Below are 19,527 nucleotides of genomic sequence, written 5' to 3'. Positions count from 1 at the left end.
TTTTTTTGGAGAGACAGGCTGACAGGCTTTTGCCATGCTGCCCAGGCTGTTCTTGAACTCCTGAGCCCAAGCAATCTGCCTGCCTTGGCCACCCAGACTGCTGGGATTACAGGTGTGGGCCACTGTGCCCAGACTGCTACCACATTTTTGGTATTTATTACAGCAGCACCCCGCTCCTGTTACCAATCTTCTGTTGTCGTCTGTTTGGGCTGCTAGAACAAAATACCATATACTAGGTAGCTAATAAACAACAGAAATTTATTTCTCACAGTTCTGGAGGCTGGGAAGTCTAAGGTCAGGGCACTAGCAGATTCAGTGCCTGGCGAGAGTCCACTTTCTGGTTCATAAACGGCACCTTGCAGCTGTGTTCACATGTGGTAGAAGAAATAAGCTCCCTCTGGCCTCCTTTCTAAGGGCACTAATCCCATTCATAAGGGCTCAACCTTCATGACCTAATCACCTCCTCAAGGTCCCACCTCCTTATACCATCACCTTAGGAATCAGAATTTCAACATATAAATTTTGAGTGGACACAAATATTTAGATCACAACAATGGGGGAAGGGAATAAGAAAATAAGCTTGGGAAATAAACCACCCTGCAGAGAACTAGAAGTAGAAAGAAAAACCAACGCATTAATTTATTCTTATCTCCTAGGTAAAGGGTTAGCCAACTCTTACTAGCTGACCTTGCCTATAATATGCCTTTTCTTACTCTAAGAGAAAAGGGAGAGAAAAGCCATATTATAGGTAAGGTCAGCTAGTAAGAGTGCTGAACACTTACGTACTGTTCTGTGCTAGTGAGTGGAGAGGGAAATCTTCCCCAAGAGTTTGTGTAATTATGAATGTCAAATATGTCAACTGCTGAGTGTGCTCCTCTGCTCTCACTTAAGCTCCTGCTAACAAGGGGCAAAGTCCTATGTGTCCCAAAGCAGAAGCCATGGAGTAGGCCGGCTCTGGGTATTTCTACAGTCCCCCCCCCATCACAACCCCCAGGGCCCCAGTTTCCCTGCATCTATTCTTCGCACTTGGGCTGACCTTGCACGTGGGTGATGTAATGTTCCAGTTGATACCTTGGTTTCTTTCTGGCATAAGTGTTCATTGTACCCCTTTTCACTCTCACTATAGAAGCATTGTGCTTGTGTCCCGCAGTGCTCAGAGTAGGAGCTCCCAGAGAACTCTTGCCCTGAAGTGTAATTCCTTGCTTCATTCCTCTGACCCTGTCTTCAACCTACGGTTAGCCAACGGCTGATAAGCCTCGCCTGTTTGCTTGCTCTTCTCCCTGCATTCTGGCCATTTTCCTCTTCCGCAGTATCTCTCCCAGGATGTGGGCAGGGGCAGTGTGAGGGGAGAAAAGTAGAGTCCCAGAGGCATAGGTCTTGGAACTGAAAAAGAGTTCCATGGGAATGGTCATAGGGAACTAGCCTGCACCAAATTCCTACTGTGTGCCAGGCTTTGTACTAGACATTGCCCTGTAGCCATTCTATTTAATTCTCATAATTGCCTTAGAGGTCCTTATCATTTTTCCCTTTTACAGATGAGGAAATTAAGGATTGGGGCTGGTGTGACTTGGAGGTGACAGAGCCTGACTTCTGTTAGTCAAGCTCCAAAGCCAGGTTCTCTCCACTTCTCCATGCTGCCTGTATCCCAGCGCTGAGGAGAGGTCTCCAAGGCCAGCTACAGCCCAGGGGCCCTGCCTCCTAGAGGCCCCCATCTCACAGACAAAGACAATGAAGCTCAAAGAGGCCACTCAGCTGGCAGAGGTGGTACAGGGATTTGAACAGGTCCAGCCCCAGAGTCCAAGCTGCTCAACGCCATGGGCTAGGTGGTTTTGGCTCCCTTTTCACTGAAGCACACTAAACTACTCGTGCTCATGTGGGGAAGAAAGATGAGAACTGGTATTAGCTAGAAGGAGACACTTATTCTAGATGGATTTTTACTTATGCTGGCTTTCTTTGGCCCAATGTTTATTTTGCTATTTGAGAACAGTTCAATGGGGAAAAATCCATGTACAGAACCAAGCTCCTAATCCCAGCAATGGAGACAGTGCTGGAGAAAGGGGGTCTGTGGTTTGGAAGAACAGATCTTAGTGGCCATTTCTGGCCTGGCACAGCGTGGCTGAAGAAGTCCGCTGCCTCCCGGTGTCTCAGGCTCCTTCCTGCTTCCCAGCCCTCTCCCTGCCTGTCCCCACATCACCCTGGGTCGGGGCTCTGCCATCCACCGAGCCACTCTCCCTAGCAGGGCAGGTGTATTCAGAGACGCTTGGAAACCATTTGGCAAAAGGAAAAGGAAGCCATTGTTAGCTTGCAGTTGGAGTCACATAACCTTTTCTTTCTGAAACATTCACATCCACATCCACATCTCCCTGTCGCTACAGAAAATTGAGGAATCCGTGCCCTACACTTGGACGATGGAACAGAGCCACACAAAATTAGCAGAGCTGCTGGGCCTGAAAGAAATGACGGTGTCCCTTTCCTTCTAAAAAATAAAAACTGAGAATGAAAAAGAATTTTAATCAAAATACAAAATAGGGATAAAGCATGAAGATTTCTTTTTCAACTACTGGTATCATACATGCCATCCCCATTTACAAGAAAGTAAGGGGAAGCTTGTGAAAAATTTTTCTAGCTTGAAATGCCAGCATCTATCTACAAGGATAAGTACAGTGCTCAACAGCACAATATAAATTTAAAAGGGAAGATCTCCAAACTTCTGTACCTAAACTCTTAGCCTTGATTTGATATACGGAGTTGTCCCTAGAGAGACTAACCAAATAGCAAGCACACTGGCATTTCAACCACAGTAATAGCTCACTTTCCTCATTATGAGACTGATAAACTGCACAGACCTGGGAAAGGCAGAGCCAGAAAGGGTAGAATTAGTTCCTTGGTCCTGTCTTTTGTTGGACATGCTACATCAATTAAAACTACAACATGTTTTTTTAAAAAAGAAAGAAATCCCTGCATTGGCGTCAGTTCTGGCTGGTAATCTCTGTAATGACCTCCATGCACGGGGATTAAGGATTGCACAGGCTTGCAGCAATCAACCCCTTGTGGTCTTGGTTATTACTGTTTGAATAAATACATGGTTGCAACAAGGTCTTGATTAACATTATGAAAATTGGGGCCTGCACATATTGAGTAATTGCTAGTGGCTTTTTGCTTTCTCTCGTTTGTGGATGTCCCCACTCGAAATCCAGGTGGACAGTGACGGAAATCATTTGCATATGCTAAACTGGCCAGCAGAGATCCACGTTCTTCTCTGTTATTCTAGGTGGGAGTTGGGGGCTCTATTTGAGGGGTGTCTGGGCAGGGCTTTCATGGGACTTTCCCACCCAAGCTTCACTAAGGAAGTCACCAAGGCCACTCCAGGTGCCTGCACAGGTGGTGTCTCTGTAGACATCAATCGATTTGGAGGTTTCTCTGAAAATGAAGCAGCAGCTCTTGATCAAACCGAATTGGGGCTGAAGTGGGGTGAAGATTATTAGTCAAAGGCTGTAGTGAACTGGGGGTTTGTATTGTGTTTGCAACACCCCCAGGGTATGCCTATGTGGCTACAATTATTGCAAGCCAGGACCATGAGAAACTTATCTCTTCAGTTTTTCTGAGCTGTGCACGTGTGTGTGTGTGTGTGTGTGTGTGTGTGTGTGTGTGTGTGTGTGTGTCTACCAGTGTTTATGAGGGAACTAGGAATGCAAATGTACTCTAAGTTTAAAAGCGGATAGACATGATGAGGAGAAAGCTTAGGATAGCTCTCGTACACATAAAATTTGGCCCAGTAAAGTATTTTACAAGATATTTGCAAGGCAGGGAGAGCTGTGCATCCCTGTGGCACTGTAGAGAGACAAACAGCAGAACCAGTAGATCTGGGGAAGTCTTCCCTAGACTGAAGATCTCCAGCTTCTCCATTTCCCCATGAAGGATAAAGAAGGTCTCACCTTGACTTTTCCATAGCTTCCTTTGGGGATGAGAATCTTGTAGCCATTCACCTCCACTGAGAGCTCCTTCACCCAGGAGACAGCCGAACCCCCACGGTGTTCATTCTTGGCCTCTACACTGAAGAAAGGAAGGCTGGAAGTCTGCAAACACTGTCGGGCCAGCAAGTAGGCACAGGAGCCTTGGAAGTGGAAGAGGAAGCCGTCAAAAGTGTGGTAGTGCGGCTCCCCAAACACCACACACGTACTGGTCTCCACAGCGCTGCAGTAGAAGAATTTGCCTTTGGGTTCGCACACCTCGTAAGGGCTACAAGAAGCCTCCTGGCAGTAGATCTCGTTATTGAAATCCAGACAGCGGCACTTGATGGTGCAGTTCAAGTCATCCCAAAACACCTCCCCTCGCCGAAGGAACTGTCCTGGGGAATAATGACATTAGAGCCAACATTTACTGAGCATTTACCCTCTGTGCCAGACATTGGGCTAAATGCTTTACTTCCATTACACCATTTAATCCACGTAAGAACCCTGTTATGGAGGCACAGTCACCCTCATTTGACAAATGAGGAAACTGAGGCTTAAGAGAAGTTGAGTAATGCATCCAAGATCACTCAGCAACTCCGTGGTAGAGCCGGGATTCCAAGCCGAGTCTGAATCCAGTCTAAGCTCTTGGTATTATTATCTCCATGGCTGGTGAGCAAACTCACATTCAAGGAAAACCACATTATCATTAATCCAGGGAAAGGGTATGACACTTGGAAGTCATTTCCTGCCTCTCCTTCCGAAAGAAGACCCAGTTTGCCCAGGTTACTAGGCAACACTCATTGTTTGTTTGCTAATTTGTTCATTCATTCAGCAGACATTTGTTGGGGGCCCAGTATGTGCTGGAAAAGGTCAATAGCACTAATCAGGAGTCAGACACATGAGTATAAATCCCAAGCACCCCAGGAAGATTCTGGAAAGCACTGACCACTTTCTTGGCACGTTTATAAAGGCTCATGAATCCTGCAGATGCTGCTTAGGCAGGATTTACACCTACACAAATTGTCTTCTTTCTTACTCTAGGGCCCTGTCTGAGCCCAGGACTCCTCTCTGTCTATGCTCTGGACAGAATTTCTTGACAAATTCCAGGTCAGGAAGAGAATAAGGAAGGAGGAGGGGAATGGTTTGAAGGGCTGTGATAATTTTAAAAACACTATTATTTCTTTGGTAGACATCTTTAAAATCATTTCTCTAAATAAATGACCTCCCCCACCAAAAAACTTTGAAATTTTCTGGTTGCTATCATCAACCTTTAATTGAAATAGGAACTTCTCTGGGCTGGGGGCTATGATCTAGTCTTTGCTTGGGGGTTGGGGTCAAGAGAAGTGGGCAGTAGTCATAAATCTGCAGTCAATTTCCAAGACTACTGACTCAACTTCCACACGTCTGTTTTCCTAACCTGTAAAATGTGGATACTGCTATTTTTTCATCCCTGTCTCACAGGGAACAGTGATGCTATAAAAAAGTTGGCACGGGTTGATAGAAGTAGAAGCACTTGTAAAACGAGAAATTCTGAAAAGGCAAGTATCAAAGACACAGCATTAAGAAATGTAAATAACATCTCAAGTTTTTATAAAATTGACTATCTAGTAAATCACACAAGGCTGCAAGTTTAACCCAAGTGGAGGGCGCAGGTACATCAGTAGCAGTCTTGACTCCATGTGCCCAGCAAGAACAATGATGTTTCAACAGGCAATTACATTTTATGCCTGTTGAAAACAGGGTCAAAAAATGAGAGAATAGATTTAGTCACATTCCCACTAGGTCATAGGCATCAGCCCTGAAAACAGACCCTCAATCCTCAGCACTCCTTGGCACTAGTTCAGGGCTGCATGTACTGTGACAGCCTCCACTCAGCATCATTTCCAGTCCCTGCTTCTTCAGACTTTCAATAACTGAATGGAAAATGCCTTTGAATAGAGGAGGTTTGGACCAAAAGGTAGACTCTTTGAGATAATTTTGTTTGTGGAATGATGATATAATAAACCAGCTCTATGGAACATTTCCCCTTCTATACCCCAGGCCAAATCCCAATCTCATTAGATTGAAATACGTCCAGAGGCACATAAAAATGCATAGCAGTCTGTATAAAGATATTGAATTTGTCCCGTATATGAAACCCAAACCTATAACTCGGGAGGAAAAGAATGAAGTGGAAGTGGCGACTGTGTACACGGCTGGCATCTGACGAGCTCCACAGCTCTGCAAGCCAATGTTTTCCATTATCACAGCATTTCATTTGCAGGACTCAGGTGAGAGGCTGTCACTGAGCGCTCAGGTTGCATGACCACAGCCAGACATCTCTGTGATGCTTGGACAAAGGGAAGAGGTATTTGGGCAAGAGCCTGCAACTTATCAGGCTCCTGGTCCAGGCTATACAGGGAAGGGACAGGCTTTAAGTGATGCTGTTTACAATCTGGAGGAGGGTGCAATCTCAAATCCTAATGAGCTCTGGCACTAGATTATTTCCTATCCAGTTAATACCAGCTTAGCTGCAAAACATTTATTTGTTATTTTGAAAATTGGGGACTTTACAGGGTTCACAGAGGCTAGGGCCCAGGCAGGCCATCTTCACACATGACCTACCTTAGAGCGAAGGCACTAATCACAGCACAGGAAATGGGGCAGAGGGCACAGGTGTGTCAGACCATGTGAATGTGGCTTTTCTGTATATTAAACACATTGAGGCTGGGTTCAGTGGCTCACATGTTTAATCCCAGTGCTTTGGAAGGATGAGATGGGAGATGGTTTGAGGCCAAGAGTTCAAGACCAGCCTGGGCAATATACTGAGACTCCATCTCTACAAAAGTAATTAGCTGAGCATGGTGGTGGTGCTTGTAGTCCCAGCTACTCAGAAGACTGAGGTAGGAGGGTCACTTGAGCTCAGGAGCTTGGAGTTTGAAGTTACAGTGAACTATGATCACGACACTGTTCTCCAGCCAGTCTGGGTGACAGAGACCCTGTCTCTCAAAAGAAAAATGACAACATCAACAAATTGAAGCCAAGCCAAGACAGAAGCCTGAGGCCTCCCAGGGCTGCCATCACAAGCAGTCCACGCTTCTATCTGAGGGGTAAAGGCACCTCCTCATTCCTATCCAAAACTTCCTTAGAGGTCTGGAAACACATTTCCCACAGTGTTCATCTGTGCTTCCACAGCACCCTACATGCATGTCTATCATAATATGTCTTATGCTGTGTCATCATTGTTCCCATGGCTGTCTCCTCTACCATAGTAATGTCATGGGCAGCTAGAGAAGCTTTAAGTCTAGCACATAATAGAGTGGCTGGCATTTCAATGGGGCTCTTAAAATGTTTTTTAGAGAGATGTGATGGCTCGTTGAATGGCTGGATGACTTGAAGGATGGGTTGGTGGATGGGTAAGCAGATAGACGGGTGGGTAGGTGGGTGGGTAGGTGGATGGATGGGTGGGTGAATGCGTGGATGGATAAATGGATGGATGGGTAGTGGATGAGTGGGTGAATGGGTGAATGGATAAATGGATGGGTGGGTGGGAGGGTGGGTAGATGGACCAATGAATAGATGCATTATTTCCTGTTTCTAGTTTCTATAGCCTCTCCTCCTGAAGTAGAAATATTCTCAGAAATACTGTTTTCTAAATATTTTTGGACACATAAAAGCAGGAATCCATAAACCAGAATGTTTCTCTGAAAGTCCAGGGCGATTTTGCACACCTAAAGGGGTTTAATCGTTTAGGAAAAGCTCCAGATTTTGGGTGCTCAATGTGAAGGCCATCCATCAAGGTTCAACTACAGCATATTCACAGAGACCTAAAGCCAGCTTTGATTCTCCTCAAATCCCTGCAGGTTTGGCTGATGCTGGGAAGATTTTAGGAGAAGTTACTATGAAGACTTATGTTACTTTTTGTTTCTTTTCTTTTTCTAATCATACTAGGAAGTACTGATTTACCATCATAGGAACTTGGCAATACTCCAACTGCACCTACTCCTGTGGATCTACAAAGTGCAGATAGCAGAGCGAGAATAAGGATGAGAAGAAAAACGTAAAGGGGGGAGGAAATGGCAACAACAACAACGAAAATGATGTTAAACAGGAGGGCTCCCTTCTGTCCCTCTGGCCGAGAAATCACTCAAGATCCGGGTCCATTTCGGAGTTGTTCAGAACTGATAGCTGTGTGCACACCCCAGAAAAGGACTTCCAAAGTTGCAATGTAGCGAATGCAGGGTTTCAGCTCCTGGTGTGATGAATGTGCATGCTAAAATTACCTTGATTTCCATTACCCAGTTGAGAGATGTCAAAAGAGTAAGGCATCAGGAATGAGTCCGCCCCCATGGCTTAAAAGCTTGCCTGTCAATCTACAGCAAACAAACCCTGCTTTGCCAGAGACAGAGGAAAAGCTTTACCCCTGGAGGTGCAGCCATTGGCTGGGTCAATTTCTTTTCCATCAACTTTAAATGCCCAGCGGCCTGGAACATTGACGTTTGTGGTCTCCTGGATATTCACAATCTCAGGGGTTCTTGACCCCGGGAGGCTGAAAAAATTGGTGAGGTTTCCACCATTAAATCCTGCCTGCAGCACAAAAGGAAGACAAGATTTTTGAGTACAAAAGTCCCCCATGGGTTAACTGGCCCAACTACCTTATTTTTAGAATCCAGCACATCTGAAGTCAAGAGCCCTCTTTTCCTGGAGTCATTAATGCCAGCAGTCCAGGTGAGACAGGACTGCCTAGTTCATTTCATAGCCTAATCAGGGTGCCAAACATGAGCAGGAATAGCCTCGTAGTCCACCTGCAAGATCAGACGTGTGTCTCTAGTTAAAAGCTAGTGGCAGGATTCCCTCCAGGATGCTGAGCCACAGAAGCAGAGACTACAGCCATGGAAACCCGAGGGGGAGAGAGTGAAGTGGAGAGCCACCTACCTGTGCCATCACTCCACCAAGACCTGTCAGGGGGTCGCCGCCACTCGCTGTCCCCGTGGTCCAGTTGATTTCGTAATAATTGAAGAGGGTGAACGTATAGGAGCCATCAGACACCAGGACGGCCTGGAAGGTGTTCACCTACAGGATGGGAATGCTCAGTCTCATAATTTGCACTCCCCAGGAGGCCCTGGCCCCAAGGATGTTCTCCCCTCAGCCTGCGCTTTCCCCACCCACAGGCAGCTCAGAGCTGCTCTGCAGCCAGGCCCTCCAGCTCTGACTCCTCTCTGAATTTGTTCTCGCCTCCAGTGGGGAAAGCAAGACATGTGGGATTGTGCATCTAAAAGAGAAATTGCCTGAGATAAACCCAGAGTCTGACTCAGCGCCCGCTTACATCTCTCACTTGTTATCAGACAGAAATTCAGAGGCCCGGCTAAGCATGTGATAACATGAAACCACCTATAGATGGCAGCATGAGAATAAACTACAGGAAAGACCAGATCAGGGACAGGGAAGCAAGCACCAGTTCCCCTTGGAGGGCGGGTTGGAAGATGGAGCAGACACCAGTCCTTGTGATTAAAGTGACCACGTGGATTGCGCTCTCTCCCTTCCCGGAAAAAAAACATTAATCTTGACGAGGTGTCTCCCCTTTTAAAGATGGAATTGGGAAAGTGACTTTTAAAAAGCACTTTGTGGGGAGAAGTTACTCCTTTAATTGAGCATTTGTGCATCACTTTAATTCGGCAAAATTCTCAACATTTATCTGTACCCCTGACCAACACAAAGACGGGTGATCGTACTGGCCCAAAGCCTATCTTATAGCTAGGAAAACAAGAGACTAGAGGAAATGAGTTGCTGGAAATTTCACAGTGACCCAGCAACAGAAAACAGGATTTGAGCCAGAGTTCCAGTCTGTCTCTCAGAGCATTGTCATTCCATGCTGTCTTCATTTTAAACTTTTTAGGATTAGAGAGGCTATTTAAATTCAAATGAAACTTGTAAACAGTTTCAGAAATAAGCTGTAGCAAACCCTGTCCTTTATATTTTCCTTTTGCTAATCCTTACCCCTTGTCACATGTTTCAGGAAATTCAATAGAAATAAGAGTTAAAAGGAAAGGCTGCATTGACCTTTTTCTATTCAAACCTAGCACTTTTCCCAGCTGCCTGACACCATCCCGGTTAACATTCTGTCTGATGCAGAGGAAGACCCAAATCCTTATCCTGTGTAATCAAACTGGGGTAGAGGATCTTGGAAGCCCCAAATCTCCCCATTCTAGATGATCCCAGAAAGGAAGGCAAGCTACGAGTAAGAAGAGCCCTTTTTGTAAAGAACTTTTCTTCCCACGCCACAGCTGATGGCGTTTGTGATAGACTTGCTCAGCTATATGCCTGCAGTCTCTGGCCCTGTTCTGCAGAAGAGGAAAGTGGAACACAGAGACAAGTGAGCAGTAGGCTCAAGATTGCTATAAGGTCACAGCAAGCTCCTGTTCAAGGGACAGGTGCAAAGTCAAGGTCATGCGAGGACTAAAGCTAGAGCCTGCTTCAGACCGGGATTCTCCTACAGAAGTGAATTCCTTCTCCCGGAATGAAGCTGGAAATACCTTTGTTCCAAGCAGTTCTCAAAAGCAATCCATTTCCAACCCCTGAAGTCACCTCTAAACCAACCACCTGTCCCAGTGACACGCCAGAGGCTGACCGCCACCCGCACGCACCCAGGCTCACTCTCACATGTTCCTACGCTACAGAACTCTTCAACATTCATTCTAAGATTCTTCTGGATAAAAACCCTTTGTTGCTTCTGAGGACTTCAGCGATACCCAGGCGGAGGCAGCTGAAGAAAGAAGAGCCTGGGATTTGGAGTTGGGAGACTTTGGTTTGAACCCCTGCTCTGCCTCCTAGGAGGTTTGAATCCTTTTTTTTTTTTTTTTTTTTTTTTTGCCACTTGAACAAGATGCTTGACCTCTCCGAGCCTGTTCCCTCCCCTTCTTATTGGAGATAGTCCTCATCAGGGAACATTTTGGGGAGAATTAAATGATATGCAAAAATAGTCTTCATTACCCGACACATTGTGAACCCTAAATAAATATTAGTTTTCCTTTCTTGAAGTAAACATGTCGCCTTTCCTTCCCTTATGTTGGCCTCACACAAGAATTTTTTTTTTTTTTTTTGCCTTTAAAAGATCTCTCAAGCCCAGTGTTTAGCTGGCCTGATGATGCGTGTTTCTATATAGAATAGGAAACGTGGAATAACAGGATAAAAGAGGCGGGGCCAATTTCAAAGATGGGGACGGATGGACACTTCTGCAGCCCCAGAGAACTACATCATCTTTTTTCTCCAAGGAGCTCAAAGCACTTAGATGTTGCTTCATTCATCCTCATAGAAAGAATTCTCACCTAGTTCAAAAATTTACTCCAAAGTACAAGCCAGAAAGTATCTAAATTATCTTGCCATTTTTATTGCCAATGGAAGTTTTTTGAAAAAGTGGTGGTCAGCATTTGACGGGCATTTCTTTTCTTCCCCCCAACAACACTAAAATTTATCGATTGCTGGCATCCTGCATTCTAATGCTGGAAGATGTGAGGTTTAAAGGACATAAAACATCACCCGTGGAGTCGTTAGCGATCCATAACGTGACAGAGGGAAATGTATGCTTCTTTAGAGGTTATTTCTAGCCAATGCATCCACTGTTTAAACTTGTGTCTTTCTGTTCTACAGAACCTCTTAGCGATAAAGTGCTTCTTGATGCTCTGGCTAGAAGGTGCTAAAACATAATGTGTTCATGGTGTTACAGCTGTGAACTGCAAGCCCAGCACTCTTCCACCTCTCTCTAACTCAGTGGTTTTTGTTCCACCCCTAAACAATTGACTCGTTGCCAAGGAAATTGGAAAACAGATGGAATCGGAAATAATCCTAAGTAAGTGGAGGGCAGATTTTTGAGTGTCTTTGCTTACTAGAAATTATGCAGTTGAAGATGTGTCTGTACTTCAAAACTCTCCACTGGCAAAGACACCCAAACAAGCTGCAGGCTTTTGTGAAAACTGCTTTCTGTCCCTTTATGCAGAAAGTTGATTATCTCTGCGATAATGCCAGTGATAATCTTTCTTATTTGACTTTTATTTGACTGCTTATTTGGGATTCCAGAGCAGATGTTAAAACTTTATTCATGAAACGCTTTAACTGCCCACTCTAATCAACATCATATACGAATAACTTCAGCCCTGGTCACAATAAAAAAAAAATGTCACAGCATAATGAAATGAGCCAGATCATCTCAGCCCAAACTTGGGACCCTATTTTTCTCTTCCAACCAGGTTCTACTGGGGAGAGGGGGGAGAAAATTAGGGGTGGAAAGAGGCATTTGTACCTCTGGCAAGAGAAAAGGAACTTTGGGTCCCTAGATGGGTCCCTATGCATGTGGCCGGGAATGGGTCTCAGTGCCTCAATCACTCTCCTACAAAACGGGAATGCCACTGACAGCAGGAAAGTTTTTGAGGGGTTCTTTGTAGACATTAGTAATGATTTGTGATGGGGTGACGTATCTTCTGAAATATTACGGCTGACTGGGCTGGTTAGCTACGATAGTTCCCTCTGTTTCCTGCAAAGTAGGCAGCGAGGCTCATTAGTTTAACTCAAGGGAACTGACACTCCTTAGCTCTAATAATTAGACTCCTTCACGGTAGCGAAGACGGACAAGAATTAGTTGTCAGGTTATGAAGTGGAAAGTGGAAAATTTGAATTATTACAGGTGTGGTGCTGCTGCCTCCATAAAAGGTGACTTCCTCCCATGTCACAATGAAAACCCAAGTGGCAGAGAAGGTTGCCATGTCTTTGAAGTACTTCCTGATGTCCTTGGTGGCTCTTTTCAAGATGACAGGGTCCATGGTCTCTCTGTAATAGATCTCGCCTCGAATTCCATTGTGCACATCTGCCCAAAATGGGGCGATGAAGGCCCTCCCATCTGTCAGGGGAAAGGATTCTGGCGTGAACTGGCTCACTAGCACGTTGAAGGAAACAACTCCATTGTTATTGACCTACGAAAATAAGAAAGGTTTTGCACAGTGGATCTGAAGCCATACCAACTTCAGAGTCACAAACCAAGACAGACATTCGCCTAATTGTATGAATGAAACAACTTTTACGCTACTGATTTAGAACCCCCCAAATACCAGCTTCCATTGCTCAAACTAAGAGGTTCATTTACTTCCAGACAAACTCATTGGTTTTCTTTCACGTTCGATTTGTAACCAGCTTCAGTTCTTATTAATAATCAGTCTCATTTTCATGTTCCCTGTCCTGTCTCTATGTACACTTATCAAATGCTTCTGAGTTGTGCTTATGTGTGTGAGTGTGTGTACTGCAGGTGAGATGTGCATGTGTGTGTACTGAGGGTTGTGTGTGTATGTGTACTGGAGGTGAGGTGTGTAAGCGTGTGTGTGTATTGGGGTGAGGTGTGTGTGTACTGGAGTGTGTGTGCATGTACTGGAGTGGGCTTTTTGTGTGTATTCTGTAGTGGGGAGTTTGTGTGTGTGTACTGGGGATGGTGTGTGTGTATATACTGGGATGTGTATGTGTGTTTGTGTCCTGGGTGAGGGGGTGTATACTGGGGTGGAGGGTGTCTGTGTGTGTACTGGGGGTGGTGTGTGTGTGTGCTTACTGAGGTGGGACATGTGTGTATGTGCTGGGGTGTATGTGTGTGTGTGTATATTGGGGGATGTGTGTATATTGGGGTGTGTGTGTACTGGGATAGGCAGTGTGTGTATACTGGAGTGGGTATGTATGTATGTGTACACTGGGGGTGGGGTATGAGTGCTTACTGAGGTGGCATGTATAGGTGTGTACTGGGAGTGGTGTATATGTGTGTGTATATACTGGGGTGGGTGTGTACGTGTGTATACTGGGGGTGGTGTGTGGGTGTGTGTACTGGGGATGGTGTGCTTGTGTGCTGGGCCAGACAGGGAGTAACATGGGTAACAAAGACAGATTCAGGGTCACTAACACAAAAGAAACAGGAAATGTAAATAAGCGAGGAAGTAAAGTTAAATTTGAAAATCGAGGTGCCCTGTGTTAGGCCTTGCTTCCATTTTATGACCGAAGAAGAGTGTCAGAGAAAGATAAATCAAACACTCCTTCATCCGACTCCAGTATCTGATGAACAATACCCTGCTCTGGGTGGGACATTTAAAAGACCTCCACTGACGTTACAACCACTCCCATGCTCAGAGCAAGGGCAAGGTTAAGACCACAGATGCCCAGTTCCATTCCAGCCCATGTGGTGTGATAGTGTCTTTGTATAATCGCTGCATAAAAATTGAGGCATGACTACTTCACATTGTTTATGTAAATGACTATCTTACTATTTCATGACTTGTAAATGGCTTAGTAAACCAATTAAATAGGAAACCTTACTGGAAATCACAGGCCAAGATATACCCTCAGTTTACACAGGACCGCTGCCTGAATTCGCAGCTCTGTACTTTGGTAGATAAAATGCTTTAACCCCATGGTTTGTATAGCTTCAGCAGCAGAAGTGCCTGCAATGGGAACTGCAATTCTTGGATATAGAAAACCTGGAGATCATTTTCCTATACATTCCAATTGTATGTTAAATTCCTGTTAACCAGTAAGATTATGGACATTCAAAGTGGCCCAGATCCCAGAGGCAAGTTATTAATACCTGGGCCAAGGGTAGGTCTTCATATTTGGAAGCAAAGCTTTGGGTTTGGAAGAGAAGCAGGAGACTGAGCTACAAGGACATTAAGAGCCTATTGTCTTCCAGTAATAGAGAACAACCAGAGGCTTGAAGAAAACTGCACTACTCAAAGGGTTGGAAACGCAAGGAACAATTTACCCTCAAATAAGTCTGCCTCAAACTAAGGACCCTCCTTTTGCAAGAACAAGAAAAAATTCTTCAGACTCCATATCACACAGTGCAATAGAGAAGAAAAACTAGCTTAACTGGGCTTCTAGTACGGAAGTCCTCACTCCCTTATTGCCAAAATCAGGTCAACACATCCCAAGACGTACAACCAGCTATTACAAACACAGACTAGGGATGCCCTGCCGTGAGTAAAGCATAAAAGGCATTTCAGGATGCCAGAGTGAAGTGTTCACTAGGGAACAATAGGTGTAATTAAAACACGCAGACTGGCAGAAGAAGCTGGTGATGACTCACATGTGTCTTGATTATATCCTATGGCTAAGATCAGTGGTTCTCAAACTTTTGTGGGCATCAGAACCACTTGGGGGACTCATTAAAACACAGATTACTAGCCCATCCTCTCAAAGTTTCTGACTCAGTAGGTCTGAGGTGGGGCCTGAGAAAAGACATTGAGTGCTTGTGCAACCCTGCTCCCCTGCTTCTGCAGGTTCGGGGACCACTGCTTAGGTAATGGTATAGGAAACTCTTTTCTAGTGGGAATCATCCCTGAGCCATAAATTAAAAGTTGGTGAAAAGAGAGGTCTCAGACATAGAGATGGCCAGAGGTGAACATGCTTACAGTTGCATTCTTCCTCCAGGGACGTGGTATAATCTATATATGCCTCACCCAGTTCTTTAGGGCCAACAATTAAGCCAGGCTTGGCTGCTCTGAATCCTTCTCTTCATGTGCAATCATTTCGCTAGCAGCAAACCCAAAGATCCAAAAAAACAAAAACAAAAATCTGAGAACACAGGTCCCTAGGAGAGCTCTGATCACAAACAGGACCATTTCTTAGTGCAGGTTGGATGATGGGACCCTCTGGCCTATCAACAGATCCACTGAGGGTGGGCAATTCTGCAAACAACTTTGATATAATAGTTGATTACCCATCTCCTATGTTCCAACTCTGCTTCAAATTGGTAGGAAGCCCAAGAACAGCAGATGCCTAAACTTTTCACACCCCCAGAAGGAAAAGAAAAATGATATTGCTCCTACTGTGGTTCACTGTATCTTTCTATCTTGTTGAGTGGCAGAAATAATTTTCATGGCATTGGGGCTTCTGCTTCACTTCTATGTTTAATTACCCACAAAAGCAATTTATTGCCCTGTACACTCCTCTACTGTGAACATTAGCCATTAAATATACCTTTGACTTTCTTAATCATAAAACCTATTGGCTCGTGAAATCTCAGAACTTGTCGTTTTGGCTGTCAATAAATCCTCCCTTCCCAGAGCTCTGGCAGAGGATACTTAAAATGCTTTTCTTAATGACAAACAAAAGGGAGGGCCAGAGAGCAACAGCTGGGCTGCTTCTCCACTTACATAGACAGTGCGGTAAGGAACGCCGAAGAAGAAAACTGGGATGGCCAACTTAATCTCAGATGAGCTTCCATCGTCTACTTTAGGGGTTTTGGTGTCATTCTGCCAAAATGGATACATGAGCTCCCTGGGCTGAGCTGTCAAGAGAGATGATGGTTAATAGATGGCAGCTCCCTCTTCCGTTTGGCAAGCTACATCCCTCCTACCTACTGAAGCCAGCTTCTTTCAGTAAGGCTTGTAAGCTGAATGCAAGTCATACTGCCTTCTCATTCATCCTAGACCTGGGCCGTACACAGTGCAGTATCTTCTGCCTCTGGGAAACAGGAGAATGGGAGTGATACTATTTCTCCACAGGAGAAAGCACTTTGTGCATGTTCTTGCACTTTCAAGCATCTTGGTGATATCTATGGTTACAACTGGCTGGAAATTTGTGAAATTTCCCTGGAGCCTAGAGCTCTCTGTATACTGAGAGGTGGCCTCGTCTGGCATGGCCACAGTTTTGAAGGTCCATTCTAGCTCAAGAATTCCACTATCATGTCTTTTCCCGGAAGGAGTTCCCTCCCTCTTGCCTCACAGTTGGAGAAAATCCCAGATCCCAGAAGGAAACAAATAACAGTGGGAACTGGGACAAAAGTGAGAGGAGAGGATTTGTAGTAATTTGTCTGTGAATGACCTTGATCGAGGGCTGACCCTGCAAGGGGCTCTTTGCCCAACTCCTTTTTACAAAAGACAGATATGAGATCCTCCAGGGCCAGGGGGTTGGGTCCTTGAGAACTCTTTGGAGAAGAGGTGCAGGGCTCTCTGACTGGTCCTCCTGGTCACCGGAGAGCCATCACATCACACAAACACACACTGTACCCCCCGCTGACAGGGTCACCCCATCTCCTGGCAGCCCTGGCTTGCTGCTCCCATGTTTCCTGTCCATACTGTTTGTTGCAAGGTGTGGCTCAGTTTTGTGGGAGAGATGAGACAAGCTCCCTGGGGTCTGCATCATTGAGGATCCAGTTCAATAGCATCTGTGAAATAATCTACATTTTGGGTGTCACTTTTCTCTGCCTCTGTCCTTTCTTCTCTTGAATAAATATGAAACAATAGGACATTATCGTTCTCTCCCTTTTTTCCTTTTTTTATAGGGCAATGGCAAGCCCATTCTGGGCGTCAGTCACAGTTCTTGAGGTTCCTACTTGCTGCCGTGAGATGCCAACGCCCCTTTCTCATGTCAGGCCTTCTCCTTGGGAAAGTCCCTGCTCTGCACTGATGGGAGTGATAGGCTGGAGAGCAACCGGCCAAGGACTGTCTTTGCTCCTTTGGGAGGCTTTTAGTGAACAGACAACAGCTCATGTAAAAGAGAGTGCAAAGGGGCCAGAAAGCAGCCCCATTGCACCAGGCCAAGCGCCAGCTCTCCAATTCTGAAGCAGGGAGCAAGAGGAGTTCTGCCTCAACAGAGGGCTAATCTCTTTCCAGGGGCTGACATCCAGAGACAGCAGGAAAACTAGTCAGGTTATTCGTGTATATGTATTGTCATCCAGACTCCAGAAGTTGTTGAGAAGCCACCCAAATTTGAGCCTATAGGTGGCACTGTGTTGGATCATAGACGCTATTTGCCCATGGGATGTATTTAATGTTACAACCAGCAGATGAAAAGGGATCATCTAACATTTCTATTTACATAATAGCAACAAATTAAAAACTCCTGAAAGGTAGGAATTAAAAAATATATATTTATAAGCTCTACTATAGTATTATATGCAGGTTTTTGTTTCTCAAGTTAACAGTAACAAATTAAGTCCTGGCATGGATTTATCCTTCATGGGGAACTTTTTAGGAGTCGTGTCCAAGTATGAATAAGGGCTCAAATTCACACTGAATTATAATCATTTTTATGAAAAGATGAATTGATAGTTTGGGTTACACTGATTGGCCAATCTGCCTAGGGAATGGAAAACCCATAATCCCTGATGGAGGAGACAGAAAACCATGGCCAACAAGAATGACCCTAACTTCCTCTTCTGCTGCAAAGGTGAGGCAGTTTGCAAGAGTCTTCTCTTCGTGGATAATCCTAATTCGTTCACAATTTTGAATAGGAAAAAATGGACAGTTAAATATTTTTAATTTTAAGAAGGATACAAACAAGAATATCTAATATAGTAAATAATAAATACTTGTCAAATGAAAAAGATGGTGCTAAATACAAAGGCGTAGGTTTCAACTACAGTAATTAACCCTGCTTGCCCTAAGCTGAGAATTTCACGATAAAAATAGCTATGTTTCCAGGATTTTTTTCTTCCGTCAATAAGATATACTTTCTTGGAGCTCGGGTAGAAGGTTGAAGTCATTGGCACTCCTTCATTCTCGTGGTGCTTCACACTATGCGTTACCTGTTTAAATTCACCAACTTGGGAAAAATATTAGAGCTGCACAGGGGCTTGATGTGTTCATCTCAGACTTGTACTCATGTGCCACCTGAACTAAGCAAACTGGCAAAATAAAGAAAGGTGCCTTAGAATTTTAGCCATAAGAAGTTAAAATCTATGTAGACTGCCCATCTTTGTCTAAAGTCCAAAACAACAGTAGAAAAAAGTATATGTGGCCTTCCACTTATCCAAGGCAGTGCTATGCAGAGAAAAAGAAGGAATCGCTGAGAGGAATAATTGTCTTCTTTCACTTGCAGTTTTAGATTTGGGGGCCATGTAAAAGGTCACTGATACACAAACCACTACATCAATGCCATTGTAATTTCCTCATTTTTGGCTAAAATAAGTAGATTATTTAAAGTATCCAGCACAAATTAAATGCCTTAATGGGAATCAGTGATCAGACATGGGGTGCACATACACCTATCTCATCGACATTTAATGGAAATAATTTTGCATTATTTTAAAAATCTACTCCATTATCTCAGGGCAAACTGACATATACAAGCAGTGTTTGAAGTTGAATAAGAAAAAAGTGGAATATAAGTAAACCTCATTTAAAGTTAATGAATTTTTCCCTTGATAATAGAATTCAATTACATTTTTCTCTCTTCAAAAACTTTCAAATTATATTTAAAGAGTTCAGAGAATCATTTATTTGCTTGCCTGTTTTCAGAGTAAACTGTTATAGAGAATTCAGCTAAANTACACACATGCACCTGCCCTTACAATTATGGTTCCAATAAAAGCGTGTCTTTACCAATTCAAGAGCATGCTAACCGAGAGCTTTATGGAATTCTGTAGTACTCACCTTGGTGCCGTACAAGTGCAAAGATGAAAGAGATCCAAATTCTAAGGAATGATGAATAATTCATCCTGGAATTTTAAAAAGAAAAAGAAAAAAAAATCTCCAGCTTGCCAGAGTAAATAGAACACCAGGTGTGTTTGGTGACAAATCCCAAGACCATCAAAACCATCATAGAACAAATTCATATCACAACATCAACCGTG

At 44.4% G+C, this 19,527-nt stretch overlaps 1 protein-coding gene across 1 annotated transcript in view; it reads right to left on the bottom strand.

Annotated features, from left to right (window-relative positions):
* The window catches only part of LOC108300492 (tubulin-specific chaperone cofactor E-like protein), a 165,233-nt gene that overhangs the window by 59,569 nt on the left and 86,137 nt on the right, over positions 1 to 19,527 (bottom strand). Inside the window, exons 8-13 of the mRNA XM_037736754.1 lie at positions 19,328 to 19,392; positions 16,106 to 16,239; positions 12,608 to 12,895; positions 8,868 to 9,005; positions 8,354 to 8,519; positions 3,936 to 4,348 (exon numbers count right to left, since the gene is read on the bottom strand). Coding sequence (XP_037592682.1) covers positions 3,936 to 4,348; positions 8,354 to 8,519; positions 8,868 to 9,005; positions 12,608 to 12,895; positions 16,106 to 16,239; positions 19,328 to 19,392 — 1,204 coding nt within the window. The remainder of the gene's footprint in view (positions 1 to 3,935; positions 4,349 to 8,353; positions 8,520 to 8,867; positions 9,006 to 12,607; positions 12,896 to 16,105; positions 16,240 to 19,327; positions 19,393 to 19,527) is intronic.

The sequence above is a fragment of the Cebus imitator genome, unplaced genomic scaffold, assembly GCF_001604975.1.
Source record: "Cebus imitator isolate Cc_AM_T3 unplaced genomic scaffold, Cebus_imitator-1.0 Scaffold28, whole genome shotgun sequence".
NCBI lineage: Eukaryota > Metazoa > Chordata > Mammalia > Primates > Cebidae > Cebus > Cebus imitator.
This window is presented reverse-complemented; position numbering and strand designations above follow the sequence as displayed.